Source organism: Diceros bicornis, chromosome 19 (genome assembly GCF_020826845.1).
Source record: "Diceros bicornis minor isolate mBicDic1 chromosome 19, mDicBic1.mat.cur, whole genome shotgun sequence".
NCBI lineage: Eukaryota > Metazoa > Chordata > Mammalia > Perissodactyla > Rhinocerotidae > Diceros > Diceros bicornis.
This window is the reverse complement of record NC_080758.1, coordinates 44877245-44892586: the sequence shown is the minus strand read 5'-3', so window position 1 is coordinate 44892586 and position 15342 is coordinate 44877245. Positions and strand designations below refer to the sequence as shown.

General features: G+C 39.2%; 1 protein-coding gene across 1 annotated transcript in view; it reads right to left on the bottom strand.

The window, feature by feature from the left end:
• The window catches only part of KAT14 (lysine acetyltransferase 14), a 32723-nt gene that overhangs the window by 16696 nt on the left and 685 nt on the right, over window positions 1–15342 (bottom strand). Inside the window, exons 2-6 of the mRNA XM_058563275.1 lie at window positions 11934–12052; window positions 6685–6806; window positions 3424–3605; window positions 1562–1978; window positions 872–1440 (exon numbers count right to left, since the gene is read on the bottom strand). Coding sequence (XP_058419258.1) covers window positions 872–1440; window positions 1562–1978; window positions 3424–3605; window positions 6685–6806; window positions 11934–12052 — 1409 coding nt within the window. The remainder of the gene's footprint in view (window positions 1–871; window positions 1441–1561; window positions 1979–3423; window positions 3606–6684; window positions 6807–11933; window positions 12053–15342) is intronic.

Sequence of the window (15342 nt, the reverse complement as noted above, 5' to 3'; positions counted from 1 at the left end):
ATAGCCAAATAATAGGGGTGCTCTAAAAAGACAGAACAGAGAAAATATAAGATATGAAAAAGCCCCACACGTGGTACATCACTGAATAATATCAGAACTCTGGCAATAAACACAAGAGCTCACGAGTTTCCAAAGAAGGGGAGGATAGAAAAAGGTGCAAAGACTCCAAATAGGCAATTCACAGAGAAACCAGGAAATATGAAAAATGTTTAACCTCACCTGTAATCAAAGAAATGTAAATAAAAAACAAGATTTCACTTTACAGCTGTCAGATTAGCAAAATCAGCTAAAGGCTGGTTAGCAGCAAGTGCTAGCAAAGATATAGGAAAATAAGACCTCTCATTCCCGCAGTGGGAAGGTGTGTTCTGGCAGTTCTGAGTGGAATTACTTGTTCCCAGGAACACTCATAGACCTGGGTTCCACTGAATATCTTTTGAGCAACGCTGACACCACACTGATCCCCTGGCTACTATTTCTACATGGTGTCTCCTAACTACGTAGAGGTTTACATGTCTTCAGATCCTACTCAGCACGGGGTCTGGTACACTGCATGTCCTCAACAAATCTGTCAATTAAAGCTACACGAACCTGTACACAAACTATGTAAAGCAACCCTCGGGGACTAAAAGATACAAAGAAAATGTCTAGGTTCTGTCTTAAATGCCCAAAGGGAAAAATCCAAACAAACCCAGATGTAGTAATATTGAACAATTTCAAAAAATAAAGCCCAGCAATTTTTCGTATTTTTCTCCCTTGCTATTTTCTTCTCTCTCCCAAAATTACTCAGAATTTTAAACGTCCACTGCAGGGTGATGCCGGCCCCACCTCCACTCCTGCCTCCAAGAGGTTGAGAGCATGTGCTAACACTCACCTGGTATCGGTCAAGGATTCTAAAGTCCTGACAGGTTGTTCTGTATGTGGCCTGGCCAGCTGGAAGCCGGGAAACTCCTCCTTCTTTGGCTCCATAAATCCCATCAACTAACAGAAGAGCAGCATTAACAACTTGATCCAAGTCAAAAAGTGGTAATCCCCTATCCCTTTTTGCTTGTCTGACAATCAATTTCCGCTTTAGTCTCCGAGCTTCTGGTGTCATGGCAACAGCACTGGGACAAGCTTCCAGCCTCTTCAGGAGCAGCTTCTCCTCGTAGATGCTCACAGGGGTGTACTTGGGCCCTTTACGTTTCCTGTCCTTGTCCAGTTGAGGCTTCCTCTTCTCTCGAGCCCTTGTTTGCAAAGATGTGTTGGAATCCGTGTCTTCGCTGTCAATGTCCATCCTGTCAGGTTTTTCCTCCTCACTCTCGACCTCCTGCTTTATCTGTTCGGGTGCTCTGACCTTCTTTCTGCCCCCGACCACTGTCCCAGAAGCTGCTGACCCAGCAGGGGGTGGAACATACTCCATCCCTGGGTCTATGACTCCATCGCCTTCCATCTCATCATCATCTGTGCAAAGTGTAAAACAGGAAAGAAAAAATGCGGAGCACACCGCCCACAAGGTGAAAACATACACATTTGTATCACGGGCCACACATAAAATAAAAGACCCAAGAAAGCTATGTCTTACCGTGAAACAAGGCTTGTGGGGGCATCACATCTGGAATCAGATCTGCTTCTGAAAGCAAGCTGGGTGTGGCTGAGTGGGAGGCGGGGGTCCCAGGGGCAGAGAAATCCAGAGACGGAGAAGGAGATGGGCTCGTGAGCGGGGTGCGATCAGAGGAGCTCAAGGATGAAAAGTCAATCACTTCTCCTTTTTCTAGAATCACGTCTGGCCTGCGGCCTCGGCTTATGAACTTCACAGGGGTCGAAGATGTGCTCCTGTCAAGAAAGCCAGCCGCTTCCTTCTGGGCTCTTCTAATGTCTTTCGCTTCCTGAGTGCGAGACCTCTTCTCTTTCAATTCCATGGCAGATTCCACGGGATTCCGACTCGCCCGTTTTCTAAGTCCCTCAACAGTAATGATGGGATCTAAAGTTGGTTTTGAGGCTGTTAGGAAAAAATAAATATCTAAATTTTTAAATAACTATTCAACTTTAGTTGTTTTTGATAACTTATTATTGTGAACCTACTACCATGTTCAAAACAGAGAAATGTTCAATGAATGCCCTAAAGTAAGACTTAGATATCTCTTAACAAGATAAAAGGAAGTATAATGCAAATTTAAACAACTAAATACTATCTTTCACCTATTGGCACTGGTAAACATTAAATGTTTGATTAACGCTCAGCAAGCATATGGGGAAATGAACATTTTCATGCCTTTTTTGTAGGACAAAAATTTTATTACAACTTTTTGGAGGGTAATTTGGAAATAACAATTAAAATTCTGAATGAACATGCCCTTTGACAGAGCAACCTGTTTCCAGAAATTTATCACAAAAAATTTGCCCAGGTACACAAATGTGTACAATTACAGTATCGTTTAAAATAACAACCACCAAAAAAGGGTAGAAATAAATAAAATGTCCATCAACAGGGGAATGGTTTAATAAATTATCGTATAGCCATTCAATGGAATGCAATGAAATAAAAGAAAATAGGGTGGATCCACATGTGCTGTTATGGAAAGATGCCCAAGGTATCCTGGCAAGTGGGGGGAAAACACGGAGAACAAGTCCATTTATTTATTTATTTATTTAAATAAGAAAAAGCTTAAATATGCAGGGATCATTTCTAAAAGCATTCACAAGAGACAACAGTGGCTACTCTGGAGAGTGAAATTGCAGGCAGGGTGGGTGCAGGGGGAACTTTCAGACTTTATACACTTCAACACTATTTGATTTGTTCACGATTATATTTTTCGAAATGTAAAAGCTCATTAAAAACTTTTTGGATACAAAAATCAGATCAACCTGCGACAGTAAGTTACTGTTAATTTTTTTCAGTGTGAAAATGGCATTATGGTTAGGCTACAAAAAAGAGAAGTCTTTATCTCTTAGAAATACATATTGAAATATTTAAGAATGAAATGTTGATGCCTGGGATTTGCTTCTAAATAATCTAAGGGTAGGGATGGGTGGAGGGTTGTGGGAAAGTACCCAGGGGTCTAGATAAAAGGAGACTGGCAGGAGTCAACTGGTGAAATGAGGTGAAAGGTACATGGGGATTCATTATATTACTCTCTTCACATGTGTCTATGGTTAAAATTTTCCACAATAAAAAGTTTAAAAAAAAAATCAGATAGAAAATAGAGAACCTTTCAGATACCAAAGGAAATTTATAAAACTGGTAACTTGATTAGGAAATGATAAAATATTTTTTATATAATATTTATTTATGGCATACAAAAAGTGCCATAATACAACTGCCAAGCACAGCAGCTCCAGAGAGGCAGAAGAGCTATGCCTGGTGAAAGCCGGATGGTCTCCCAAGCCCGCACTTGCTGGACTTTGGTCTGGCTAGCACCTCTTGTACTGTTCTCACAACGGTACCTTTTACTTTCAAAGTAGAGGCAGACAGCTTCTCTCCTTCAGGTTTCATTGTTGGGGGCTTGTTGTGAACAAGTTTCCACCATCCTGGTTCTCCGAATTCCTGAGCACCTGAACGGAAGTACATAGGACTTCCCACACTGAGGCAACCTGCCACGGTGCTCCACCAGGTCGAAGTCTTTTTCCTGGAGAGTGCAAGAATTTAAAAATTATTGGCTTTTCAATTCTATCATCATATAGAAAATACACTCTACGCATACTCTATGACTCCAAGCCTGTGGCATGCTATGGAACCTCCTCCAATCTTTGAAGGAACGAAGTAGAAGCATGAAGAGAGAGGCTCTGGGGTCTGGCTTCAAATCGTGGCTCCATCACCTTCTAGCTGCCTCAGTTCCTTCATCTTTAAAATCAGGATAATAGAACTTACTTCACCAAGTTGCCGTGGGGATTAAATGAAATAATTCAAACAAAGCTCATACAACACTTCTCATCACAATCTTCACATCAGGATTATGGAGTTCTACAAGCTGATTTTAATTAACTTGAGTTGCTTTTATATGTGAATTAAACACGGCTTTCAAGAAAGAAACGAGAATCACTAGCCCCAGCAAATAGTGCATTTACCCAAGGAGTCAGATGCATCTTGCTGTCTGCTCCTAATTGCCTTTATGTAGTACAGCAGGAATAAAACTATATGGTAGGTTCCGCAAAAACAGAGCTTAACCTTGGGGGAATAACCAACTTTGGCCAAAAAAAAACAAGCATTTCAAAATAACTACACAAAAGTGTATATAACAAAATTTTTAAATGATATGTAAAATGTCAACTATTCAGGTTCCTATTGAAAATTCTTTTAAAACATTAAAGGTATGAAAGGAAAACCAGTAAACATCTGAAAGAAAATGTATTCAAATTCAGAACTTCATTACACAGTATACTATTCTCTTAGATTCTATAGCAAATAAGAAACGGTTAACATTGTTAAGAATTTAAAGTATGTTCTATGGATAGCAGAATTAAAATCTTTAGTAGCTATGAAAAAAATTTAACTGTACGTGCTCTTTGCAGGCTGCTTCTCTGGAGGGTAGTGATTCTGTGTATGTTCATACACAGAGATGTCTGAGCACGTGGTAACCACGTTGGGTGAATGGTGTTGGTGACTTTTCTAATCACTGATGTTTAAAGCAGAGTTCCCAAAGTGCAGGATAGCACTGAGGCAGGAAACTGAGCGACAAGGAATCACAGACTAATTTTTAATTCTCTTTCACTCCTTCTTGTTAGATCAAGAAAAAAGTTAGTTGCTTTAAATTCTCACTAACACATGTAGTCTCTCTTTTTGATCAAGAAAGAGGGACTCGGATTGCCTTTACAGGCCATGGGATCCAGCTACAATTGAATAGCATTGTTTTATTTTTAGTGCACTTATTTTTATAGTTATATTCTATTTATGGCAAATGATATGGGTTTTCTGCTTACCACAGTGGTGTGAAGTTTCTTTTTAAAATAAATGCATTTTTTTAAAAAGTGATGATTTAAATAAGTAAATGATAATTCAAACGATACACTAATATGGCCAAAAACCACTGGTTTAATATTTAAACTGCACAGAAGCTGGAGAGTAATTAATGCCTTTCAGTAGAAGTATTAAAAAGAAAAAAAGCCTTAGCTGATTCCTCTCAGAACACACTTTAGAAATGAACAAATGAAATAACTGAACAACTTTTGTTAAAATATGGCAATATCCTTAAAAACAAGCAATTTAAATCCAATTTCTTCCAGAAGACAATCCACTAAACAGAACAGCACTGAGAGATCATGAAAACATTCCAAGATCTAATTTTATCAGTTTTCTCCCTTTCTTGTGCCTTATAAATGGGGTATGTTAAGTTCCATAAATAGTGCTAAATCATTAAACTAAGACAAGAGATCTCCTTTCTTTAAGAAAAAGAACGAGTTATACTGTCAATTCTTTTCTTAGTACCACTAAATAACTCAAAACCAAAAATAACTCCTTTTGTAAAAATGTACTGAATCTATTCTATTTTCTCCTCACAGCAAACCTCTAGAAGGTCGCCCCTCCTTTTGACTGAACCTCCCTGATTTCTCAGCAACACTAGTGGAGCCAAGACCTCTCAGCATCCAAAGAAACAGAGGCTGCCATGAATTCAGAGCGAGGACAGGTGCTCCGACCTGATGTGATTAGAGCCTTTATCAAGTCTACACTGACCCAATTATGCAAGATTTATGAATCTCACACAGGACTTCAGACAGCAACAATCAGAATCTCAAACAATTCGCCAATGCAATTGCAAACTCACTAATCCCTAACAGCAATAAAAATCTTGTTAGATCCGCATGGACCTTTACTTAAAACATATGGTCTTGATGCCTGTGCACTAGCATCCCTAAATCTGATGAACCAAAGCAGTCACCGAGGAGAAGCACTCAGCGGCAAAATCAAAGCATTATTGTGAAGAATAACGAATGAATAAACCATGTTGAGTCTTAATGTGCCTAGACTTTGTGAAGCACTGTGAATAATACCAAAAAGTACAGAACAGTTTCTACCTTCCAGTTAGTAAAAACAAATACTAATAACATAAGACAAATGGTGCAGTCAATAACTGCCATTATTTTTCTTGCTGCTGACCTCCTATAAGGCACTGATTTTAAAAAGACGTAATAATTCTATATCCTCAAATTAGTCACTCATCCAACTATTAAGCAGCCTAATTTAATCAAACTTTATTTCTTAACATTATAAGAATCTCTTAGAAATCTCTTCATGCTCAGTAGAAGCATCCTCTGGAATTAGGATGAGAGAAGTATAGAAACCTATACTTTTAATAGCATATGCTTCCACTTTGATTTTTCATAAACAAGTTTTTTAACCTAAAAAAGTAACAACAGGGGCTGGCCCGGTGGTGTAGTGGTTAAGTTCGTGCACTCTGCTTCAGCAGCCTGGGGTTTGTGGGTTCAGATCTCAGGCGTGGACCTACACATCACTCATCAGCCCATGCTATGGAAGTGTCCCATATACAAAATAGAGGAAGACTGGCACAGATGTTAGCTCAAGGACAATCTTCCTCACCAAAAAAAAAAAAAAAAAAAAAAAAGTAACAACATCTTCTGGATTAAAAAATTCTCTGTAATTGCCACAAGTAAATACTCATTCTCTAAGGGGCTGCATTAGGCTGTCTCAAATCTCATATACCTCGTTCTTTAAATCTTCACTCAAGTAAAGATTTTTAACAGCCACATTACCTATTCCCTAATAAAAAAGTCCAATGTTTCTCAATAAAAGCGCAGATATCTTCTTTCCATCTGAAATAACCTTGACGTCCACTTCCTTCCAGAGACAAGTTGTACATCGCCAACATGACAACCTGAAACACAGAGGACACAGGGCTGGGAGAAGAGCTTGATTAGAGATGTCAATCTTCAGGGGAAGTCTGTTGTTTTATTTCTGAGTAGGAATGGTGGGGGATGGAGGGGGAAAAAGGAAGGATAATATCTTGGAATAGTCTCAGTATAGAATTTTTTCTTTTTTGCTTTCATTAGTTGAATATCACTAATCCATTCAGTATACCTGGTTGTTCCTTACATGTTACGTTTGCAGGGCTGATGTGTGGTGGAACTGATGGTAATAAATAACTATAGTCCTAAGCAACCCCCATCCCAGTATCCCTCCCTCATTCACAATGCAGCACTACAGAGTGTTAACTCCTGGCCCTCAGGAGGTCTCCAGGTGCTCCGCAGACCCTGTTTCTGACTGGCAGCACTAACCTTTATTAAATATTTTGAAAATCACCCCTGCACAGATACTTTCCTAAGCTCTTCAGAAGGCAGAAACAAGACTCACAGATTTCAGAGCTGAAAATAATGTTAGATACCATGTACTCAGTGTTTAGCCATTTTTAGCTGTGGAAACCTTCATTCAGATAACAGCGTTAGAGGAGGGGCAGGGACCTGAAGGGCCTGGCGCTCCGCCCATTCTCAGAGGGCTCCAAGACATTCCCAGAGGTCAATGTGAAAACTCCTCATCTAGTCCAATCTTGTTATTCCACAGGCAATGAATTCATGGCGCCAAATGGGGAGGCATTTTCCAGAAATATAAATAACACATGCTCATTGTAAAAGACTTCAATAATAGAGAAAACAGCAAAGAAGAAATAAAAATCACTTTAAATCCACAAAGAAATAATTACTTTTAACATTTTTAGTGACTGTCTTTTCAGATATTTCTCTTTGTATCTGTATACAATTTTGTAATTATGTAATTTTATGTAAAGGGACAAAACTATATAAGCTATTCAGAACCATGTTTTCAACCTAATAAAAATGATTGATTTTAGGCCAACAAAATTGAAAAGAGAACGGAGAATCTAAGAAAAGAATCCTTAAATAATTCTTCTTTCCAGAAGGGGTGTCCTGAACTATAAGGAGTCTACTAAACTGCAATTCCTGCCCCGCCATCTGTGCTCACAGCATTAAATCCCCATGATCTTACGAGAAGACCTATGACCACACCACTCCAAAGGGCCTGGTAGTGCTGAAGCTTCTACTCCTCGAGTTTCAATTTCCCCCATCCTTAAACTTGCAAAACTGCAGATGGTCTACCAAACAATTAACCCAGGAACAGATTTTTCACATTCTTCCACTTATGTTTGCATCAGGTCTACATTAGCCAACCAACATCTTCCTTTAAAGTTATTTCACGGAGAGTTATTATTTAATGGATACAGAGTTTCAGTTTGGGAAGATAAAGTTTGGAGATGGTGGTGATGGTTGCAAAAGAATGTGAATGTATTTAATGCCACTGAATTGTACATGTTAAAATGATTAACTTTTGTTATGTATTTTTACTACAATTTTAAAAAGTTATTGTTCAAGAAATACTTTAAGGAAAGAATGAAATGAGGTGCTTCTGCCCACTCTGACTCCTGGAGTCCCTCAGAACCATATTCACTGTTAATCTCAGTGGTCAATAGATAAGCATGTTATTTTATTTCCAGTACCATTTTTTTATATTTGAAACATTTTATGACTTTAAAAAAGCTAAAATTCACGGGGCCGGCCCGGTGGCGCAAGCGGTTAAGTGCGCGCGCTCCGCTGCGGCGGCCCGGGGTTCGCTGGTTCGGATCCCGGGCGCGCACCGAAGTACTGCTTGGTAAGCCATGCTGTGGCGGCGTCCCATATAAAGTGGAGGAAGATAGGCACCGATGTTAGCCCAGGGCCGTCTTCCTCAGCAAAAAAAGAGGAGGATTGGCGGATGTTAGCTCAGGGCTGATCTCCTCACAAAAAAAAAAAAAAAAAAAAAAAAAAAAAAAAGCTAAAATTCACATATTTGCTTGAAAATAACTTGTCCTATTACCACAATATATACTGAGTAAACTACAAATTTAATATACGAAGGACAGAGTTTTCCTTCTCTCCTGGAATTTATAACCTAAAAGAATGAATCCCAGCTTAGTTTTCTCCTCTCACACTACCAGACCAAGCTCCTAAGTAACAGGCCAGCCGGGTGAACCAAGCTCAGGGCTGGCACAGCCACAGCAGGCACTTCACCAGTATTTACTGAAGAGCACCTAGAAAAACAACGAGCACAGGTTGTGGCAGCTTTATTCTGCAATGTAAGAATGAGCGTCCAGGACAAGAATGTAAAAACTACCCTATCCTTCCCAAACACTTGATAGCTTCTCCTACATTTCAAACCGTTGTTCATAAGTCACCAAGGAGGAAGAGAAGACACAGAGAGAGTGGGAAAAAGGGCCTTTTAGTCAGGAGACCAGACCTCTTTACTGTTGGTATTTTGTAATACAAACAAGCATTTTTACTTATTGCTTTGATAAATCAACAAATACAAAGTTTAAGATTTAAATAGATAGAAAATCCACATTCCAATAAAGTAAGTATATAGATCTATTCAAGACCAACTGATTCTCTTTCAGCTCTTTCATGAGAGACTGGGTTTTTCAGAGGCAGTTAAAAACACTGGTCAGCAGTTTGCCAAGAACCATGCATCTGATCTAAGTCATCACTTACTTCATCGTTACCAGGGTACTATCCACCACCACCACGTCTTTTGGAAGTGAAAAAATAATTTTTAAGTGATGCTAGTCTAATGTGCAAATTGAGCCAATATTACATATTCTGAGCAATATAATCAAAAGCCATCTTTTCTTTTAAAAAAAGAACCTCCACAGAAAACTCATATTCTTGAAAATAACATGTATTTGCTCATCTTCCATTTTACAGTTTTATGAGAAGCTACTTCCAGACCAAATGCAAATCTGTTTATGTGTGCACACATTAGAATAACCTATGAGTATTAATCTGACCTTGCCTACACACAGTATCCCATGTACGCCTGGAAAAAAAATCCCAATTATAATATTCATGAGACTATATCCTCAACACAAACTTCCCTTCATTTTCTATTTATATATTTTCAGGCAAGTCATAAAAGGCTCCCTAAATTCACCGCTGACAGATTTCATTAGGAGATGTCCTAATAAAGCACTGATAATTAAGATAATAGTCTAAGGCTACTAACACAACTACAATTTACAAGGAACACCTTAAGTGGCTTAGACAGTATAATCTAGCATCTCCTTCTCATCACCCTGTTTACTTCCTTCATAGCAAAAAGTGCTATGGGTATTAACTTGTTTGTCTGTCTGCTTATTGTCTAAAATAACTGTCTAGAATGTCAGCTGCCTGGGGCAGGGGTCTTAGCTGTCTCATCCACCACAGTAGTCTCCAGGCCTAGAAGAGTGCCTGTGTCACCATAGGCACTCAAAATTTGTTGAATGAATAAACATAAAAACCGAGTAACTTCTAATTTATTTGTTTTTAGAACTTAAAGACTGTATATACATTGGTGTCTTGTTATAGACATATTAATATAAAAACAAAACCAAAAAAATTAATACAACCCAGAGATTAGTTAAAATCTATCGTTCAGGCTATAGTTGGCTTGGATTAGGGTGTTGGTATTGAAGATGGTTAAAAGTGGACATAAATATTCATCAAACAAAAAATATTCAAACATATCTGAGGTCAAATGCAGAAAACCTGGATTATATTGGTCTCTGCAATCAGCCACATTACATCTTCCAAATCTATTTCCAAGGTGGCCATCTTCACGTTTTTAAAAATGGTTTTATTGTTCTAAAAATGGCTCCCAGAAAAACGTGAACCTGTTCAATTAAAATCAGTTTGGTACAGTAGTCTCCCCTTAGCTGCAGTTTCAATTACTCACAGTAGAAAAATATTACATGGAAAATTCCAGAAATAAACAATTCCTAAGTTTTAAATTGCATGCTGTTCTGAGTAATTTGATGAAATCTCAAGTCGTCCGCTCCATCTCACCTGGGACATGAATCATCCTTTTGTCCAGTGTACCCATGCTGTATACACTACCTGCCCCTTAGTCATGTAGTAGCCCTCTCAGTTATCAGATCAACTGTCCTGGTATTGCATGCTTACGTTCAAGTAACCCTTATTTTACTTAATAATGGTTCCAAAGCATAAGAGCAGTGATGCAGGCAATTTGGATAAGCCAAAGGGAAGGTGAAAGTTCTCTACTTAATAAGGAAAGAAAAAAATCGTATGCTGAGGTTGCTAAGATCTATTTTTATTATAGTATATTGTATAATTGTTCTATTTTATTATTAGTTATTGCTGTTAATCTCTTATTGTGCCTAACATAAACTTTAGCACAGGTATGTGTGTATATGAAAAAACATAGTATATATAGAGTTCAGTACTTTCTGCGATTTCAGGCATCAACCAGGGGTCGTGGAATGTATCCCCGCAGATAAGGGGGGACTTGGTTGTTGCTGTTAGTGCCATCAAGTCGATTCCAACTCCTAGTGACCCTGTGTACAGCAGAGCGGAACCCTGCCTGGTCTTTCTGCATCATCCTCTCACCTTCGGGTGCTATAGCAGACAATGATCCGATGCTATTCACAGGGTTTTCATGCCAGTCATTTTGGAAGCGGGTGGCCAGGTCCTTCTTTCTAATCTGTCTGAGTCTGGAAGCTCCACTGAAACCTGTCCACCATGGGTGACCCTGCTGGTATTTGAAATACTGGTGGCATAGCTTTCAGCATCCCCACAACATGCAGCCATCACAGAATGACAACTGACAGACAGGTGGTGTGGTTCCCTGACTGGGAAACGAACCTGGGCTACAACAGTGAGAGTGCCAAATCTTAACCACTGGGCCACCAGGCCTGGCTAAGGGGGGTCTACTGTATTATATATAAATGAAATCACGTGGTGAGATTTTCAAGAAATCTTGAACCCAATTCACTAAGTTAGCAACAAGTATTTTTACCAAGAACTCCTTTCTCCCAGTATTCAGTATGATATACATCGTGAAATAAAGTGACCCTCAAAACAATTCAAAAGCTCATATGTCAGCTCCTCATCCTCTAGATATTTACTCCAATAAATGCCTTGGGGGACCAACATCATGAATTCCAGAGGAAGAGCTTTTTACTCACTTGCTGCCATGTCAGCTTCAGCCTTTCGTACTGCTCCTTGCCATCTTCTGAGCAATCAGAACAAGTAAACCTAAAAAAATTATCACCCTTAAGGTAACTGAGCTGTTCCCTCAGCTGACCTAGGAGAAAAACAAAAAGGCACATCACAGGTGTATCTTGAGCAGCGGTAACTCAAAGGTGCGATCAGTTTATCAACCAGATTTTCAAGTTTCCTATGCTGCATCTTTCCTTTTTTTTTAGCCAATCCACGAGAGCAGGATGTGGATGGGGAAAGGAGTAGAGACTTTTTTTCTTCCAACATCAAGCGTATGCCGACTAAGATCGATCTGTGGTTCCCTAACTTTTGGGAGAGAGATACTAAAAGCAAGTATTATTGCTCTCATTGGACATTCCAACTGTTAACATTCCTGATTCCTATAGGAAGTCTCTTCACATATTCATTCAAAAAATAGCTGAGCTATATGCTAATAATGAACTAACAGAAAGAGAGCTCAAAAAGATAATACCATTTACAATTGCATCAAAAAGAATAAAATACCTAGGAATAAATCTTACCAAGGAGGTGAAGGACCTATACAATGAGAACTACAAGACATTATTGAGGGAAATCTACGATGACATAAAGAAATGGAAAGATATCCCATGCACGTGGATTGGAAGAATAAACATAGTTAAAATGTCTATATTACCTAAAGCAATCTACAGATTCAATGCAATCCCAATCAGAATCCCAATGACATTCTTCACAGAAATAGAAAAAAGAATACTAAAATTTATATGGGGCAACAAAAGACCCCGAATAGCTAAAGAAATCCTAAAGAAAAAGAACAAAGCAGGAGGCATCACAATTCCTGACTTCAAAACATACTACAAAGCAATAGTAATCAAAACAGCATGGTACTGGTACAAAAACAGACACACAGATCAATGGAACAGAATTGAAAGCCCAGAAATAAAACCACACATATACGGACAGCTAATTTTCGACAAAGGTGCTAAGGACATGCAATGGAGAAAGGAAAGTCTCTTCAATAAATGGTGTTGGGAAAACTGGACAGCCACATGCAAAAGAATGAAAGTGGACCATGTGCTATCGCCACTCACAAAAATTAACTCAAAATGGATCAAAGACCTGAAGGTGAGACCTGAAACTATAAAACTCATAGAAGAAAATATAGGCAACACACTATTTGACATTGGGTTTAAAGGAATCTTTTCGGATGACATGCCTACCCAGACTAGGGAAACTAAAGAAAAAATAAACAAGTGGGACTTTATCAGACTAAAGAGCTTTTATAAGACAAATGAAACCAGAATCAAGATGAACAAACAACCAACCAGCTGGGAGAGAATATTTGCAAAACATACATCTGACAAGGGGTTGATCTCCATAATATATAAAGAACTCACACAACTGAACAACAAAATAACAAACAACCCGATCAAAAAATGGGCAGAGGAAATGAACAGACACTTCTCCAAGGAAGATATACAGATGGCCAATAGGCACATGAAAAGATGCTCAACATCACTAATCATCAGGGAAATGCAAATCAAAACAACACTAAGATACCACCTCACACCCGTTAGAATGGCTATAATCACCAAGACAAAAAACAACAAATGTTGGAGAGGATGTGGAGAAACAGGAACCCTCATACACAGCTGGTGGGAATGCAAATTGGTGCAGCCTCTATGGAAAACGGTATGGAGATTCCTCAAAGAATTAAAAATAGAGATGCCCTATGATCCAGCCATCCCACTACTGGGAATCTATCCAACGCACCTGAAATCAACAATCCAAAGAGGCTTATGCACCCCTATGTTCATTGCAGCATTATTCACCATAGCCAAGAAGTGGAAGCAACCTAAGTGTCCCTCGACTGACGATTGGATTAAGAAAATGTGGTATATATATACAATGGAATACTACTCGGCCATAAAAAAAGACAAAATCGTCCCATTTGCAACAACATGGATGGGCCTGGAGCGTATTATGTTAAGTGAACTAAGCCAGAAAGAGAAAGACAAACACTGTATGATCTCACTCATATGTGGAATATAAACCAACACATGGACAGAGAAAACTGGACTGTGGTTACCCGGGAAGTGGGGGTGGGGGGTGGGCACAAGGGGTGAAGGGAGTCATATATGGGGTGATGGACAAACAAAAATGTACAACCCAAAATTTCACAATGTTAGAAACCATTAAAATATCAAAAAAAAAAAAAAAAAAAAAATAGCTGAGCTCCCACTGTGCTAGGCAGTGGGCTAGGAACCAGGAATACTACACCCAAGACAGACATAGTACCTGCAAATTCTGTGAGGGCTACATACAGGGAAACAGGTAATCACAAGAGCACAGTGATTCTCCCTCCTCACTGTGCATCAGCATCACGCACAGTTTTTGTTTTAAACATGCCTGGACCTACCCCACACAAAATGAATCAATCTCTGAAAGTGAGGCCTGAGTCTCTGCTTTTTTTTTAAAGTTCCCAGGTGATGCTGACACTCTGGGAGACATGAAAACCACTGGAGTGGAATGTGATGTGTGCCATAGGGCAACGTGTGGGCACATAAAAGAGGTACCCAACACATATTAGGAAGAGAGCTAGAAAAAGTAGGGTCTACAGGGGACCCAAAGGATGACTAGAATTGGCCGGGTGAAGAGAGGCAATTGTGTGTATGGGGGGAGGGATGGAGGCTATAGAGATGCATAGCCCAGAGAGGAAATTAAAATGTGCAAAGTCCTCGGGATAAGAAATAATTGTTTGTGGTGAGAAAAAGCTCATCCTAACTGCAAAGTTCTGTTTATATGTGGGGATAGGAGGCTACTAAGGAGAGGCTGAAGAAGTTAGCAGGGGCCGATCATGAAGGACAGTTTAAAACGTACCCTGCGAGGACAAGGGGAAAGCCACTGAGATTTTCAGGCAGAACCCTGAATTAATAAGCAGAGACAGCTCGGAAGCAACAACTAGCTAATATGTAATAAAATCTAGGTTTGTTTTCTGTGAAAATGTTATCTATTAATAGTAACTATTAATCTGAATAGATGAATCCATCTTGAAAACATTTCCACGTAACAGAAAAGGACCCACTTCACAATTATATATAAAAATTTCTCTGATCTAGTTACCAATTCTATTACACAAAGTATTCCTCCAGTACATATGTCTTTATTAGTCTCTGCCTAATGGAAAAATCCTGTTTGGTAAGTCTCATGATGGCTGGCAAAGCATACTCCCTGAGAGCTAAGAAGCTGGCAGCTAAAAGATGGAGCTGAAACACTGAGGTGTCAAGGGGGTACGTAACTATGTGCCTCTCGAAGTAGACAAGGAGGCCAACAAGTAGGAAACAAGAACGGTCCTAGAAAAAGGGCACAAAACACTTTTAATCTGCTAATTCTGAC